Consider the following 17,827-nt stretch of genomic DNA (forward strand, 5'->3'; position numbering starts at 1 on the left):
CTTGTGGTGCCATCAACCAAATATGGGGCAACATACTGCTGCATTTCTTGAATGGCCATTCCAAGATAATATCCTTGTAACCATTTCAAAAAAAAAAAGATGATATCCTTGTAATTTTATGAATTGCACTTTTCCAGCTTTATCCAAGTTTTATAATCCAAACAAATTCTCCAGATAAACATTAGTATACCAGAATGAGTAAAACAGGAGTTTTTCTTCTTTTTTGGGTAAGGAGGAACCCACAGCCTCTTCCCTTCGGGTGAGCACGTTGTGCGCACCCCTGTGCAATAGCCTGCAAACCACAAACCAACTAAGCATCCCTTCATAGCCTGCAAACCACAAACCAACTAAGCATCCCCGAAGGGAGGAGGAAAAAAAAATTGACATTTTGCAGTACAAATAGGAAAATGCAAACACCGTTCCTTTCTTGCTTTCTCCAAAGAACTTGCCCTTTTTCAGGTAATCTCTAAACATTGTAAATATATCTACACTGCCAATGTACCATGTTTAGACTTATTAGCTTGTTACAGTGAGTTATAAATTCTCGAAACAATCTTTGAATGGTCTATATATTGTAAATATATCTACAACTGGAATCTGAAACTACTCCAATAGTCAATTGATAAAGACTATACTGGGTACTCCATTGAATTATAACAGTAGTTCAATTTTAGAAAATTTAACATCCCTTACTGTCTTTCTTTTCTCCAGAAAACTTGCCGTTTTCAACAGGGATATTTTGAAATTGCAGAGGCTTAGCTCGCATTTGACAGACTTTTTTTAGGGCAGTTTTTTGGTGAAATTTTTTCTTCCACTTACAAAACTTTAACTTCTCTTTTTCAAATGTCGAAACACAATTTCAACTTTTAAAATTATTTTTTAACACAACTTCAAAAACTTTTTTTTTTCAAGTTTCAATTAAATTTATGTCCAAACGCTAGCATAATTTTCGATGGGCGATGAAGGGCCTGTCTGGCCATAAATTTTGGCGGCTTGTTTTGAATTATTATTTTTTTAAAACAATGTTTCTTCATGGAATATGATCAATTTTTGAAGAAAAAAAATTGAAAAACCATCCAAGTTCACAAAACTTTAAAAAAAAAAATTATAAATAAAATGCACATACAAATATAACTTTAACTTCCAAATATTATTTTTCAATATAACTTTAAAAACTCATTTTTAAAGTTTCAACTAAATCTATATCCAAACGCAAAATCAACGCATTATTGATGCGAGAGAAAACCTCATTGAATTTAACTATGAATCTTTAAGTACTACTACTACTTTTTATGAGATTTATAGACACTGTAAGAGAAGTCTTAAAAAGTTACTATATACGTACAAGCCGAGGGGCAATATTTAGACTTAGCTTTTGTGACTTATAATTATCAGAACAATCCTTTTTTTTATCATTTCTCTATCACTTGAAATTCAAAAATAGCCAAATTTACAAGTGGTTATTCAAAAATAGACACAATTTTAAAAGTCATCGAAATTTAGCTACTTTTCATGTAAAGATAAATTTGAACGAAAACACTGTTCAAAATCCAAAAAATACTCCATCATAATATACTGGAACTCCAGTATATTATACTGGAGCCAGCAAAGTATATCAGTCCAGCATAATGTGCTAGAAGTTCATACACAGGTGCACCAAACTTAGTATATTATGTTGGACGGTCTCTGTTGCAGCAAATTTGTGGCTATTTTTCAATGACTTAGCAAACGTTGACTATTTTTGAATGATTAGTCCGAAAACTAGCTAGCCGGTGCTATTTTAACCAGCCTTTTTCATCATTGAAAAGTGTTAATGTCAGATGAAATTCTCACCAAACAGTAGAATAACAAAAAAGAACAAAACATACGTGCTAAGGTATTAACTAGTCCCGGACTTGCTAGTATTACATTAATAATAAGCAGTCTGCTAATCTTCATATCTAACAAAAACTTGATTTAGATTAATATATTCTATCACAAAACTTAAACTAAAATTACTTGAGGACACTTTAGTAGTATTTATTTTATAGCACCATAGTCCTTAAAAAGATTTCTTTTTTAATCAGTGAACAAATTGAGCAGCAGCTTTATTATTTGGTGGTCCATCAATCAAATATGGGGCAACATATTGTTGCATTTCTTGAATATCCATTCCAAGGTGATATCCTGGTAATTTTATGAACTTCACTTTTCCAGCTTTATCCAATGTTTGTAATCCAAACGTGTCCTCTAGATAAAGATTAGTCTGCCAAAAAAAATATATTATTACTCCTAAAATGTAACATAGTTATTGATTTTAAAATGTAGAAATAAGATAATAATATTACCTGTTGCGGTGGCAAAATTTGAGAGTAGGTTCCATCTTGATAAAAGCCAAACCAAGAACTTTCTTTTGGATTTATCACATTATCATTTTCAAACTATAAAGATATTCAAAATAAAATGGGGATTATTTAGTTAGTACATTATTGAATAAAATAAATGTATGTGGAGATTAAAAAAGAGTACTAAAAAAAAGAAGAGTAAAATGTACCATGATAAGGACAAGGTTCTGCAAACTGGTGAAACGTTGCTTATAAATGGGATTAGTTGCATTAGGAATTTCATTATTAAGCTTTGGCAGATACCTACAACCTCTCAAGTATCCAGCAATATCCTGAGAAAAAGAAAAAAGAGAACCAATTTAAAGAAAATGTTAAATTATAATCTGTACTTTCCAATTTAAATAAGAGTATTAACGAATATAACCAAAGAAATAATTAGCAAGAATTACTCACATTTGGAAGCTTGGTATAGCCACTAGGAGCATAATGAGCCTAAGATTTGCAGATTAAAAACTCGTTTACTAAATAATCATCGCTTGAAGAAAATTGAAAGGAAAGAAATATCAAAAGAGATGAGTATACTTGAACATAATCAGAGTATATTCCAATTCCAGAGGCACCACCAGCTCCAGCACACCAAGGGCCACCCTATTAATTAAAGAACATAAGTTATTTTACACTTCGTAAATATTGTTATTGTTATGGATAGTTACATACACCAACAATGTAAATAATTTTTATACTATTGACGTAATTTAACTTGTGATAACACGTTAATTATATACTCGATTGCATTGCTAAGGTGGACCTTTCCTTTCGGTTGTTCTTCGTTTATTTTGTCGCGCTGTTATTCTTTACTATTTGGTCTTCTATGTTCTTTGTTGGTGATCCATTGCAGTCAAATTTTCGCATTACTCGGTTTATTTTACGTTATAAATGCATAAAAATAAACTCTATTGTTATTGTTATTATCGTTATTGTTGTTATTATATTACTACGATTTGGATGGATATAGAATTACATACAGCGCAAGCAGGAGCATCAGCAACACCAGCATTAGGTCCACCTATTGAGATAAAATTCTTGACCTGTGGCACAATTAAGTTCCAGAAAAAAAAAGAAGAAGACCACAAAATGCAAAAAACGATGAAACGTAAATAATGAACATAAAAAGAAAAAAAGTATTAGTAAAATATAATTGTGATAAAACTCTCACTGGAGGTGCTCCATCACAGAACTCTATAAGCCCTCTTGCTACCATATTTCCCTGAAAAACACAATTTCCATACATAAAATATTGATCACCGCACAATTACTCTTTCCGTCTCAAATTACAAGATAAAAAATAGTTATCTCAAATTATTTGTTATTTTAGAAGTTCAAGACTAAATTAAATTTTTTTATAATTTTCTATTTTATTCTTAATAGTAATTGTTCTAAAAGATGGAGATAGCATATAAATTGAGTAAATTTTAATGAAGAGAGATTATATCTTACGACAAAAATAAGGGTAAAATAGTCCAATATCCGTCCTGATTAATATTTTTTTAAAGGGCGTGTAAAAGAAAAATATGAGGGAATAATAAGAAGACAAAAAGGAAAAAGTAAGGGAGACACATTTATGAATAAAGGACAACTCGTTGTACTAAGCTCCCGCTATACGCGGGGTCCGGGGAAGTGCCAGACTACAAGGGTCTATCGTACGCAGTCTTACCCTGCATTTTTGCAAGAGGCTATTTCCACGGCTCGAACCCGTGACCTCTTAATCACATTGCAGCAACTTTACCAGTTACGCCAAGGCTTCCCTTCACATTTATGATTAAAAATGAATGTATTTACCTGTGAGAGACCAACTAAGTTGTAACCTTGTTGGAGTTCATTCATTCCCTTCACCTAAAATTTAATTTCAGACATTGTCAATAGTTTTTCATTTTTTTATTTTATTCTAAAAAGGAAAGTTGAAAAGAGAAACAAAAAGAATAATCTAGTGATGTCTCATTACCTTTTCACAAGCAATTTGAACCTACAAAAGTACAGCATGGGCAAAAAGAAAAGGCACGGATTACAATTCATGAAAAGCACAAGAATTTTATGCAATTAATTCTATCGAAATAATGAGAAACAATAAGAATTACTACTACTTTATTTCAACTGTACCTGATTGTCTAGAGGCATGCTGTAGGAATCATACGCTCCATTTCCAATTTCTCTACCCAAAAAAAAATCCGGACATTAATAAACAATAATAATAATAAACTTTAACTTTAGTACACGGGTGTAAAATTGTTTTACACAATCTGATTAAAATTACCTATAACATTATGTAATTTCTGTAATTAGTATACTGTCAAAATAAGCCTTAACACTTAACTCACCCCCAAAAGCTAGCTCGAAGAGAGGAGAATTGCTCAAGCCTTATAAAGCTTGGGCATTAATCCTCCTCCCTTCGAGTTAATTTTGGGACGGGAGTTAGGTCCAAGACTTATTTTGACATATACCTAATTTGGTAACTTAAGGTAAATAACATGATGTAATAGGTAAAAGTTACACATATGGTGTAAAAATTCAACTCTGACTTGTATTTCTCACCTTCACCCCTAGTCGAAATTGTCAGTAATAATCATAATACAATAACAACAACAATATAGTCAGAAAATTCGTGCAAGTAGAGTCTGGGGAGGATAGTCAGCAGTGTATAGGCAAACCTTAATTCTACCTTGTGAAGATAGAGAGATTGTTTCTGATAGACCTCGACTAAAAAAAAACAATAGCGATAATGAAGGCACAACAAAATAACAAAGCATTAAGATAACCGAAGCAAAGGAGACAAGAAGTAGTAATAGAAATAAAAAAAAATAAGATAATACGAGAATGATAATAATAATATTGATATACATGGAAAATAAGGAACAGATTTAGTGTCCCAAACTCGACTACGTACTAATCTTCTACCCTAATACTCGATCTCCATATCCCTCCGTCTAAAGTCTGTGATAACAATAATGACAATGATATAAGTATAGCAAATTTATGATTTAGATGATTGATTCATGCATGAGAAGAAGACAAATATGTAGTTATTAAAGTAATAACAAGGAAAACAAATAAATAACGTACAAGCAGTATCCATTAGATCTCGACAAGAGGCTGAGTTGTGACGTATAAAATGTACTTCCTGCATCATTACACGACTGTCCAAGCCCTGCCATGGCCCCCAAAAAAAAACTCATAATTCTCCATTTCAAAAAAAGGAAATATTAAAATGCTATTACACAATATATATAAATAAAAATATTACCATGCAAAACTATGAAAGGAGTAGAAAACGAAAGACATATGGAACAAAAGATTGAAATGATAAAGAGAATGAAAGTTTCTGAACATAAATAAGCCATCGATTGAACTTCTTCTTTTTCTTTTTCTTTTTTTCTCTAAATATAAATATAAATCGCCTTCTTCTTTGTTTACAGGTTTTGCAAAGAAGAAATGGAGGGACGTGCAGAAGTTTCAGCTTTAGTAAGCTATGGATATATACTACCATTTCTGGAGCAATCAGTGTGGGGACAAATTTTGAATTATTTCCTTTTTTCCTTCTCTTTCTAAATATTTTTCCACTTTTTTTGTATGAGTTTCATTTGGCAATTCTGGATATCCAATTAGTGCTTTGATTTGTTTTCCTTATAATATCTTATTAAGGGTATCCTTTGTCATAACGTCTATTTTTTTGCCCAAAAAAAGAAAAGGAAATGAGTACCAATTAAAAAGCCATAGATTGGTTATTTCTCATCTTTATGTCATTTAATAGGAAAGGTTTGGTCCATTTTCATACTTCTTTAATTAGCAAATTTTAACTTAAAACGGATGATTAGAACTAGTATTTCATTTCTAGCTAAATAAATACATCACTTTTTTATCATCTTAATTAGCAAATGGAAAGCAACATTTCATTACACAATTGCGAGTGTAACTGAGAGTCCTATTACATCTAACTAGGCCACTTCAATTCCATCTTTTTCACTATATAATATATATAAAAGGACTAACAATTTTTTTTTCCTGCTGATGCATGTCAATATATCATGAACATATTACAGTTCTCCTCTCAAGTTGCAAAACATTTCGGGTGGTAAAATTAATCTTTTTATTTTCTTCGAACACAATCTTGTTCAAACCCGTGTAGAATTGTTTTTCTTGACCCGAGGATCTTTCAGAAACAGTCTCACTAACTCCAGAGGCGAAACCAGAATTTAAAGCTAATGGGTTCGGGATTCTATTCCTTCTAAGTTACTGGGTTCTAAATTAATAATTTTTATATATTCAATAAATTTTTAAAGACAAATATAGAGTTTGGACCAAACCTACTGGATTCACCGAACCCGCATTTGAAGCTCTAGTTCCACCCCTGACTAACTTCGTAAGGTAGGCGTAAGATTTGCATATATACTAGATATGTTGTTGTTGTTTTTCAAACCCAAATTTTTGTTTGTTTTGAAAATGGCTACTTTATTTATGTGCAAGATTCTAATTCTAGCAAAGAACTTTTGCTCCTCCATTATTCACGTGCCCACTTCCACCAAAAAAGAAATTAATTAAAAAATTAGTCAGAGTGAACTGATACACAATATTTCAACGGCTATCAGTAGTCGATTCCTCATAACTAATTAAGATTTTGTAGCTCAATATATGATGTATGATTTTCTAAAGAAGTTCACGTTTATAATGAATTTAATATATATTTTCCTGAATATGAGCTTGATCCCTGCATAAAAGTAATCATCTTAATTCCTAATACCGATGCATCAAAGATCTAAGAGATTTGCCAGATTGAGTTGTAATAGTTATTGATATTGGAATCTTTTATCGGACATAGAAAGATTTTCAAAATTGTTACAATTATAAAATTGTCAATGAGCAAACAAGACTTCTTTGAATAAATGTGACATGGTGAACTGATTTTTAAAGAAGAAAATGACACTTTATAACCGCTCTCAAAATAATAGCCGAAAAATATTTTTTTTATATATATATACACACATACTTTGCGGTTGCCGGATATAAATAATTTTGGTCGCAGGCTAAATGCGATATTTGCCCTAATTTAAAATGGTTATGCAAAACTGTTTATCAGTTGTATACCAAATTTCATTATAGATCTCCTTGATATGTTCACGCTGCCAATTGACTCTGCTTAAGCAAATCTTACCATCTTATGCTACATTTTTGGAGCTCTAGTTGGGGCACTATATTAACAAAAACTCACACAGAACAAAGGTAACAAAGGCAAAACAGTTGCTAGTAATGCTATCTGATATTAGTAGTATATCACATACATGTACATACAAGATAACATAAAGCTTACAATCAAAGCCATGTTATATTTCAATGAAGTTGTATATCGTGTAATCATCCAACAATCAAACAACCAAATCAAGAGTCAAGAGACTGATTCATCTATGGTCAAACCAAGTAGATCGGCGAAGAAGCTCTTGACAGGTGCAGGCCAATTATAAGATGAGGAACCTTCAAACGTAAAAATGGTTGATGACTCGTCTTGCAAATCATGCATTGCCACGCTCTCCACATTTACAGAGCTCCCGTCTGTTGATGCATTCTCTGCTAGGTATGGAACAACATGCTTTCTCATATCATTTGAAGAAATTTGAAGGTGATTCCCAGCTACTTTGACATATTGCACCTTCCCAGAATCGTCCAAGGTTTTCAAACCAATCCAATCCTCGATGTAGAGCTCAGTCTGCCAAAAAATTAAAGGCAATAATCTCAATAGGGTAAACTTGAAGCACATGTAGGGAAAAGCAAAATTTCTTTTCAAGATTGTTGAGCTTGCCTTTTGTGGACTTGCAAGGCCAAAAAAAAATACTAGGATTATGAGGTAAGGTTAAGACAAGACGTTATGATGGAATAAGGAAGATATAGATGGGTGTGCAACGGCAGATATAACACTTAGTTGCTGTTAATTAGCAAGGAAACCATCGACATTAGTCATCAAATTTAAAGAAATCGATCATATTACAGAATTGGAAATTCTACAGGTAAGTCCTTGAATTACAGTTATCCCGGGGAACATGACAGAAGTTCAAAGGGCCTAGTTAGAGATATAATTCAGTTGAGCTTGTTTCTAGTTTGACAAATGTCGAGCTCAAGCCTTAAGAACTCGGTCACAGTTAATTAGAAAGAAAGACGAGCACACTACATTGGGAAATTGACCAATCATTGCAATTAATCGTTGAATGTCAAATAGTACTAAAGAATGGAGCTTCTACCGATAACTCCTTGGAGTTCAGTTAGTCTGCCAACAGGATTGAAGCATAAAGGCCTAGTTCGAGATCACATTCAGTTGAAGTTATTATAGTTTGATACATGTTGAATTAGAACAGTGACATTTTTGCACGTCTAATCGAGTCCACTTGACCCACTTTGTGGGATTTTACTGGGTAGTTGTTGTTGTTGTAATCGAGTCCACTTGAATATAAAAAATCTTATCTCTGTAGCTTCTCATTTATGTGAAGGGGTTTACTTGTGTTTTTTTTAAAAAGAGATAAATGCATGACATAAATGGCAAAAGAGGCCTGATTAAACAATATGGAGGACCAGAAAAGTCTTGGAAAATTTATCCTTAAATTGTCAATATCCTGATCTCGAGCTTGCATTTTGTTCTGCAAGCACAATTGATTTTTAGCTTCAAATGAAGCTGAAGCTCAAAATCAAAGCCGTGCATAATACATTCAGGTTGAGTCAAGATTAACTAGATCTTAAACTTGGCTTGATTCAAGTCCCACCTAATTGGACTGAACCCAACCCTATGAAACTTTTTGTGGCTTTTACTTAGCCACTGCATAACATCTTGGTGGCAATTGTAGAGGACACTTTATTGCCCTATTGTTTTGGAATTAACGGTAAGTAGAAAAGAAAAGATAGCAAATATGACCTCTACATAGTAAGTTTCTTTCTACCTATTTAGTCCATTCAGAAACACCACAACACACCCCTATCTTATTTTCAATGGTTACAGATGCAATCCAACAAATTAGAACATATAAGCAAAGGTAAACTACGGTATATGCAGTATTCTGGGTACTTTGAGGGAAAACAGAGGAAAAGAAAAAGATGAGAAAAACAAACTGCATGAAGAAATTGATCACGGGCGAAAAAGATAAGGGTATGTCTTGTTTACTGTAACAGCAGCATAGTAATATAAACCGAACAATACTCTTAACCAGATTTAACAGCATACCTTATTTGGTGGCAAAATGGGGTCAAACGCCCCATCTGGATAATATCCAAACCAAGAAGTCTCCCTTGGTATCAAAACAGTGTCATGTTCAAACTGTGAATAAGAAAGAAAAAGAACACAGGAAAGAAGAGTGTGCTGTTACTGTAACTGCTGCAAATTGCGGTCATCTGACACAAACTGAAACAAAGAAACAAAAAGAGAATGCAATGGCAGGACTGCAGTACAAACCATGATAAGGACAAGATTCTCCAAGCTGGTGAACCGTTTCTTATAGGTGGAATTTCTGTGACTAGGGATTTCATTGTTAAGCTTTGGGAGAAAATGACAGGCTTTCATGTACCCAGCAATATTCTGTGAAGAGAGAGATACAAGTTAAGATTCCAAACGCAAAAGATTGGTAAATAAATTTTGCCTCGCCACCCCACTCTAGAAGAAAACAACTCATCCTGGAGAAAACAATCATTGGAAGTTTCAAACTTCCAAAAGAAGGAAAAGGAGATTAATTTACTTTTGAGACACCATATTTTTAACACGTGGAACTTTACATTTTCATGGCATTCACAACCATCACCTTCTTTTAGCATTTTTTTCAACATCCAGCTGCGGTATTCTTTGATTTCAAATTCAGAAGAAAAATCACATTATAAAATGGTAACTACAAAATAAAGCAAGTAAGAATTAGTTAACAAATGGATCTAAAATTCCTCCCCTTGATTTTGCATCATCAACAACCAACCTAAAATCCCAAAATGCAGCAGCCACCAGATGCAGTCAACTCCTCTCTATCCTTCAAAGAACTTACATGCAACCACTTTTTTCTCTTCAAACAATAACTCGTATAAAATAGAGAAACAGAGACAAGACATCTAGAACAGATAGGATAAGCATTATGAATTTTGGAGTGTGCGCATTGTGGCTTATCAAATTGTTCTCTTTTTAGTTCAACCAGGCTTTTTGCAAATTTGAAATTTGATTTTAGATATTCCATTCCCACCAATATACAGAGAAGAAGCAAAGTTGTGAAGCAACTAAAAATTGTCATAGGATTGTTTGCAGATCACATTATGACATTACGTAATGTGAAATGCAATAATATGCCACTTACATTTGGAAGCTTGAGATACCCACTAGGAGCCAAGTGAGCCTGCAAATTAAATATTATCATTCCAAGGAAGCATGCCAAACTTCCCTTGGTAAAGAAAACAGAATCAGAACTTCGTAATACCTGGACAAATGCAGAGTATATCTCCGACTTGATTAGACTATCAGCAATAATGCAAAAAATGCCAGACTGCCAAATGAATATGAGATCAAGAACAATGTGAAAACATGCCAAGGAGGATGATTCAGTGATAAAAAATCTATAAATCAGCCTCGTCACCCCTGCTGCGGCGAAACCACTACTGTGGTCGTATTTCACCTCAATAATTATCATCAAGAAGCTATAACAGTGGCTAAGAGGCTTCTGTTAAATTTTCCCAAAGGAAGAAGGCAGATGACCAAAAAAAAAATCCTTACATAAACCAGCTACCAGAAACTACCAAGTAAACTTGTCTTTTTGAAGGATAGATAGCAAATGATGGTATAAAACTGTACAAACACTTACACCACAGAGAGGAACTGAAGCAGTGCCAGCATGAGGTCCTCCTAAGGAAATAAAATTCTTAACCTGTCACGGGAACAAGCACAAATGCTTATTATTGAAATTTCTCAAGTACAGCAAACATAAGGCCGAGACAGATGACAACAGTAACATGTGGAATTAATAATGTAAAGAAAAGCCACATGAAAGACTAAGAAGTTCAATGATTTCTCTCTTGGAATTCTCCTTTTTCTTTCTTTGGAGAACTGAAAAATTAAATATTTCTCCATTCACTATAAATAATGCAGATTACAAGGTTGGGAAGCAGAACGTTTTAACTCGTCATCCCTTTATGTAGTCAATACAATATATCACTTCATTCCTCCAATTACTGTAAAGAGGGAGATAAAGTACTTCTTTTCCTCGTTGTATTTTTTGTTTTTCTTCATTTTTCATTCGCATTCCCATCACACAAATTAGGGAATCTTGTTTTTTCTTCAAAAATTACAGATTGATGAGTATTGCAGGAAAGACTGGATGTATTTTTCGATTCCGAGCAATATATGTGATGGACTATTCTCCAGAAGCACAAATACAAATGAAGTTCGTCAGGTAAAGACCTGAAAATTGTTTCCACAGCTGATGGTAGGCCCTCAAATTTGGAAGAATGACTTCTACTGATGGTTTCCCCACTCTGTGAAATTACACTGGTTTGTTGTTGTTGACTTATACTGATGGTGAAGAGTATTGCATTAATACTAAGGCTGTCATTTTAAGGGAATGAGGACAAGGTGAAGAGTTATAATTCTGACAATCTACCAACAACCTTGCTATGAGTGGAAATTAGAAACTGGAACTGGAGAACTGACATTCTGTAGGAGATAAAGAAAAAGAACATGGAGCCTAAGATTTTTTATTTTAAAGGAAAATTATTATATTTGACAAGTGAGCCCAAGGAGTCTTCATTCCCACAGTAATTTTCTAGTTTCAAGGTTCCATTGTCCTAGTGAATAATGGGAGAGCTCACTGCAAATAAGATAATTGTAACCAGTCACAGACTGATCTATAGAGCGGCTAATCATATTTTACACGGAGGTACACATCCACAAATGTCGCAAGAGCTGGATTGAAATGGCTAGAATAAGAAAGATCTGATTTGACTTAAGCAAATAAAATCAGAAGTCAATCGGAATTACATGCAGAAAGCCAAAAGCCTGCTTTAAGCTTTTTCTGTACCTGTGGTCCTCCCTCACAAAATTCAACAACAGCTCGGCCTATTAGATTACCCTGCATCATAAGCAGATGAGCAGTAAATATGCAGTCCATGCAGCCTCAAACCAATTGAATCCAAAATATTACATCACAAAATAAGCATATACTTTCCAAGCGAATAATAATGTTATGATATCATGTGTCTTGCATGACCCAGACGCTATTAGTTTTGGATGTTTGGTACGAGTTAAGCTAGCTCAGTGATTGCAGACTTAGTTCAAGGATCATACTGGTCACCAACAGATTATATGGATTAAATAAATCCAAGTGGAATTAGTTAAGGATCATATTGACACACAAATATGATACTAAGTGATGGAAAGTACACTCATAAAAGTAGTATGCAAATTTAGAAGATCTAGTTTCTTGAAATAACCTGGGAGAGACCAACTATGTTGTAACCATCTTGGAGTTCTTTCATTTCCTTCACCTGTACTCAAAAATTTGTTTCGCCAGTGAGTAAAACAAACATGGGAGATTATCCACAATAAAATTCACTAAGTGACATAGCTCCATCACCTTGCTACACACTGCATCAGCCTGCACACGAAAAAGAACAGATCAGAACTAGGTTCTCAAGATTTCATTGCCCAAGACGTCTAGCATTTAAATTATAGTGCAATGTCATTACCTGATCCTCTAAAGTCATAAACCAAGAGTCCCATGATCCATTTCCGATTTCCCTACGAGGGGAAAGTTGAGAGTGCAATTACTAAACAATATAAGTTACATAACCACATGTGGAGAACAAAACGCTGATGATTTTGTAGGACTTGGACCATAGAACAGAATCATATAAGCTAAGACTGTGTTGGAAATAGATTAGATTCAGCAAGTACAATTCAAAATGTAAAATCCTGAACCCCAGCCATACTAATTGGTAAACTCTCTATTGACAGATAACAAGACATGGTGACATAATACCTTTTCTTCAGACCTATTTCAACTATGGCTTCAAAGGCAAACAAAACAATTCCTACTAATGATCTTGAAAAAAACTACATAACTAGGAGACATTAGAAATCTTTTCTTTTTTTTTCATTTTCTTCTGGTGTGCGGAGGGGGGTGGGTGGAGCGCTTGATGTCTTTGAGGAAACTTTCTAATCCACTTTGCTGATTATCATGCAGCTTTATTCATGCATCAGTTTTTTTCGATAAGTGAAGATTAAGTAATCAATTGAGCATGATTTCAAAGAACAACCATTCTCCACAATTGACTCCAACTCTGATATTGACGCATAAACTCTTCTGCTTCAGAATAATAACGGCTAGCTAAAAGTGATGAATGTCAGTCTATTAAAAGCTAGCCCATGACACAACTTGTGATAAATAGAGTGCATATTCACCAGACTTCATTGTATAAGTTGCTTCTCTAAGCTAATAGCTTATCAAAAGGCTTTTTTAAATAATCAGAGGAATATAGTAGTAACCATTATCAAAATGCTTAAGCTGTATCAACCAAACACTAAAACAACTAACTAAAGCCTAATCAGCAATAACATTACTTCAAGAAAAGGAAAAGGAACTACAACTTTTTTTATCAAGGAAAAAGGAACTACAACATATATGAAACTCTTCCCATGTGGTATGTTGAAAAATGTTTGACACCATTTTAAACATGCTTCACAATTTCCAAGAGTTCAAATTCATTTAACTATTCAAAATACAATTTGATGTGATAAATTCTCTATGAAACTTGCAATCATCATTTTGTTCCACTACGACTAACATACTACATATGTCGAATTAACTTTTCAAACTTCGTTGTCAATCAAACAAAATACCTTTTATTTCAGAAGAAGCAGTTCTACATACAGATACACCGTTAGCAGAAATGTGCCACACACCAAATAAGATTATCCTCAGACCCAATTTGTAAGACCCTCTTTCCATTTTGGAATGTCCCAAAATATGTGACACCATTTGATTAATTCTATACTAACTCCACCACTTTCAAGAATTCAAAATTCATTTAACTATTCAAATTTTATAGTTTGATAATAAATTGTCTTTAACAAACTAACTTCAACCATTGTCCTAGTATTGTTTTTCCACTAAGATTAGTATAATACAAAAGTCAAATAAACATCTTTTACAAAGAGATATTACCTTTTTTTTATGAAGTCAAATTAACATATTAAGCTTCATGACACTTTAATATAAAAGAGACAACTTTTATACGGACGAATAGTATTTTAATTAGAACAGATAAAGATTAATAAGCAGTTTTGCAATCATATACAAAATAATTTGCTAAACACCAAATAAGATTAGTATATATCATATGGTCATACTAAGTACAGCTCCTAAAAACTATTTCAAATAAATACAAAAAGAGAGAAGAAATATTACAAGCAATATCCTTCAGATTTGGACCATTCACTTAGTTCCTCAGTGAAACGTTTGACTCCACTGTGTGAACACTGATCTCCAATTCCTACAACCACCAACTCTTATGATTAGTTACTAATCCACACAAAACCAACAAATAAACAAATATTTATATGAAAATAGTAATATTAACAGTAAAAAAGTTGAGAAACAAGAATAATTAATACCATGGAGTACAATAAAGGGGATAGAGGATGATATTGGAACCCCAACAACAAGAATCAAGATAAGGAAGAACCAAGAATTAAACCCCATCAAAATATTTTCTCTCAAGAAAAAAAATTGGGTCAATATTTTTTTCTTTTTGAAATTATTTTTCCACAGTGTCGTCCTCTCCAGGAACTTTTGAAGGAGAGTGAAGGTTGTGTAGGTGGAGTCTGTAATATGAACTGAACTGAAGAAACAAAACAATAATTGAGAAACGGTGGTTAAATTTTAGAGCCACCAATCACAATCCAATACAAGAATCAGTCATCAGGGCATGTGGCTCATTTGTCGTTTTCAATATTATTTCTTCAATAATAACTGCAGAGTGGACTATAAATATTTTTTCTTGTATTTTTATTAAATAGGGGTTTTTCTTTTATTTTGTCTCTCGGAATTAAGATATACTACGAGACGAGTATTCTCCTTAACTACCTCCTGTGGCTGAAAATTGCAATCTTGGTGCTTAAGTTATGTTATTTCATTTTGGCACGTTACTATTCAACTCTCAACTTTTTAAAATTAAAAAAACTTTAGTTATTCTTTCAAACCCTGCACAAGTTATCACAAACTCGATATTTGGGTTACAACGAATAGCAAAATGAAGAATTTCATTATAGTCTATAGACGTTCAAAATTTTTTTGGCTCGCAACGAGCTTTAACCAAGAAGGCTGCTGATGAGGGGTACATTAACTTATATATACAGTCATATCACTTTTTATCTACTAGTTACGCCTGATACATATAATCTATGAATTAGAAGTCTAACAAATAACAATAACAATTGAAAAATGATGGGTAAACAACCAGGGGCGAATGTAGTGTATTATCGACCCATAACTTTTAGCGCGGAGTATAAATTTAATTGTTATTACTTATTAAAATTACAAAAATAGAAGATATGAATTCATGACTTTAAAAATATAATAGGTTCAATGCTAAAAACTTTAAAAGTTGAACCCATAAGATTTAAATTTTGGATCCGTCTTTGGTTACAACTCTAAATTATACTACTATATATATTATTTAGACGTGGATTCAAATTTCACTATGGATTTTCGTCTCTTAATCTGTCTCAAATGAACAAATTAAAAACCAGAGCTAGTGTTAGAAAAAGGGGAAAGTTTAACACAAAACTCATGAAGAATATTTTTTGAGAGAGTATGGGGCAAGATTGGTAGGTATATATGGCTGACAACTTGATTGTAGTTCAAGAATGGTAGTATGGGAAAGTTGTTGAGATCAAAAGAAGTTAAATTCTGATGTGTATGAGTATGACCATATTTGATAGATATATTAACTCTTTTAAATTAAAAATACACTTAGCAAATGGTTGTATTGTATGGAACACTTACGTATCAATACGTACTGATAGTTGAGTTCTATAGCATACTCTATGCCAAACAAGCTAGTTTATGGGCTAATATTGTAATTAACGGAAGTGCAAATTAAACAGTGTCGTGTACAAATTTCAAGTCATGCAGATCAGACAAGACTTCCCTGAAAATAGAAACAAATATAGGTAAACATATTATATATCTCTCTATCTTCTTCCACGTTCAAATTTGGCTTTCTAAATAATTATATACATTGGTGATCGTTTTCTGTATTCTTTTTCTCTTTTGAGTTTTGTTTTTTTGGAACCTTTTTCTTGAAGATAATCCACTTCTCTCAAGTTTCCTTTTTTTGTACAAAAATTATTTTTTTTCTCGAATTTCAAATACTCTTTTCACTATCAATGTGATTTTAACCTTTCTCAAACTCGTACTTAATGAGAACTAAGTGCATCAAATTGCCCCAAAAGATGAATGACTATTTCACGCAGAGACAAACAAATACATTAAAATTATTTTAAAATTTCTTTTTTGTTAAGAAAGATGGAGTAGTAGATGCAATGAAGACGATAACAAGAAGTGCAAGGAGTTCTCTGTTTGTGACGGAGTCATAATTTCACAAAATATAGAAATATCGTTTATCTTCCATTTGTAACCAAACTACTGTGGCAATATTTTAAAGACTTTATCGACAATTGTCATAATCAAAGTCAAATGGCATATCTTCTAAAAGACATTAGAAAATTGGCAAAATGCCTTGGCAAAGTGGCAAATTTCATCAGCCACTTTCTTACCATGCACAACAAGTCTCCATGCAAATGAGGCTATAAATAGCCATTACCAATCACTCCTTTTTCATCAATAATCATTAGCAAGACAAAGAAATCATTCTTCTTCTTTCCTTCTAAATTTCTTTATTCTCCACCTTCCCTTTTTTATCTTTCATTTTGGTAGTTTAATTTCTCTTGTTTTCCTCTTTTGAATAGCTGTGTTTGTAATTTAATATTTTGTTATTTCCTGTATCCTCTAAATAAATTAGATATGGACTTGTTTAATCCTGGGAAAACATTTCACAATAGTTTCTTAGGACAGTGTCCAGCATGACTCAAGTCAATTCGTGTATCCTCTTACAAATAATATTGAAGTAGTATTATTATTGTTATTTTTTGGTGTCACTCCCTACAATCTAAGAAACTATGACAAGTAATACTACTGCCAAAATTTTTGATGGTGCTACCAATTTTGGTATTGTCTCTGCTGCTACTGTTCCAGTTGTCCTGCCAGATATCCATGGTGTTGCAAATACGTTATTGCATCCACAACCTTGGCAGACACTAATATCAAAACACAGGTATGTGAATAGATATGGTTACATATCCAATGATAATATTGAAACCTTCAAGAAAAATGCACCTCATGCAAGAGAAGAGTTGGGATAAATGATAATCTCACTAAGTCAAAATTAAA

General features: G+C 33.0%; 2 protein-coding genes across 2 annotated transcripts; both read right to left on the reverse strand.

The window, feature by feature from the left end:
• Window positions 1-1,930: 1,930 nt before the first annotated feature.
• Window positions 1,931-5,829, reverse strand: LOC107776315 (uncharacterized). The gene is made up of 12 exons (XM_016596198.2): window positions 5,623-5,829; window positions 5,442-5,526; window positions 4,482-4,533; window positions 4,327-4,347; window positions 4,164-4,217; window positions 3,541-3,591; window positions 3,350-3,412; window positions 2,907-2,972; window positions 2,778-2,816; window positions 2,534-2,656; window positions 2,328-2,420; window positions 1,931-2,245 (listed from the first exon to the last, which is right to left on the reverse strand). Exons 1-12 carry the CDS (start codon window positions 5,717-5,719, stop codon window positions 2,063-2,065), a joined length of 927 nt encoding a protein of 308 aa, XP_016451684.1. The 5' UTR covers window positions 5,720-5,829; the 3' UTR covers window positions 1,931-2,062.
• A 1,784-nt stretch (window positions 5,830-7,613) lies between these two features.
• LOC107776312 (uncharacterized) lies at window positions 7,614-15,378 on the reverse strand. Its single transcript, XM_016596192.2, has 12 exons — window positions 14,989-15,378; window positions 14,783-14,867; window positions 13,062-13,113; window positions 12,950-12,970; window positions 12,807-12,860; window positions 12,395-12,445; window positions 11,183-11,245; window positions 10,802-10,867; window positions 10,682-10,720; window positions 9,805-9,927; window positions 9,577-9,669; window positions 7,614-8,076 (listed from the first exon to the last, which is right to left on the reverse strand). Exons 1-12 carry the CDS (start codon window positions 15,074-15,076, stop codon window positions 7,759-7,761), a joined length of 1,053 nt encoding a protein of 350 aa, XP_016451678.1. The 5' UTR covers window positions 15,077-15,378; the 3' UTR covers window positions 7,614-7,758.
• Between the last annotated feature and the right edge of the window lie 2,449 nt (window positions 15,379-17,827).

The sequence above is a fragment of the Nicotiana tabacum genome, chromosome 1 (genome assembly GCF_000715075.1).
Source record: "Nicotiana tabacum cultivar K326 chromosome 1, ASM71507v2, whole genome shotgun sequence".
NCBI lineage: Eukaryota > Viridiplantae > Streptophyta > Magnoliopsida > Solanales > Solanaceae > Nicotiana > Nicotiana tabacum.

Excerpts from the sequence above, each read along its gene's own strand:
- LOC107776315 (XM_016596198.2), bottom strand. The coding sequence starts at position 5,719 with ATGGCTTATTTATGTTCAGAAACTTTCATTCTCTTTATCATTTCAATC. Across the intron at positions 4,348-4,481 it reads GCATGCCTCTAGACAATCAG|GTTCAAATTGCTTGTGAAAA; the intron begins GTACAGTTGAAA and ends GTACTTTTGTAG. Across the intron at positions 3,592-4,163 it reads ACTTAGTTGGTCTCTCACAG|GGAAATATGGTAGCAAGAGG; the intron begins GTAAATACATTC and ends TGTGTTTTTCAG.
- LOC107776312 (XM_016596192.2), bottom strand. The coding sequence starts at position 15,076 with ATGGGGTTTAATTCTTGGTTCTTCCTTATCTTGATTCTTGTTGTTGGG. Across the intron at positions 12,971-13,061 it reads TTATGACTTTAGAGGATCAG|GCTGATGCAGTGTGTAGCAA; the intron begins GTAATGACATTG and ends TTTCGTGTGCAG. Across the intron at positions 8,077-9,576 it reads CCATTTTGCCACCAAATAAG|ACTGAGCTCTACATCGAGGA; the intron begins GTATGCTGTTAA and ends ATTTTTTGGCAG.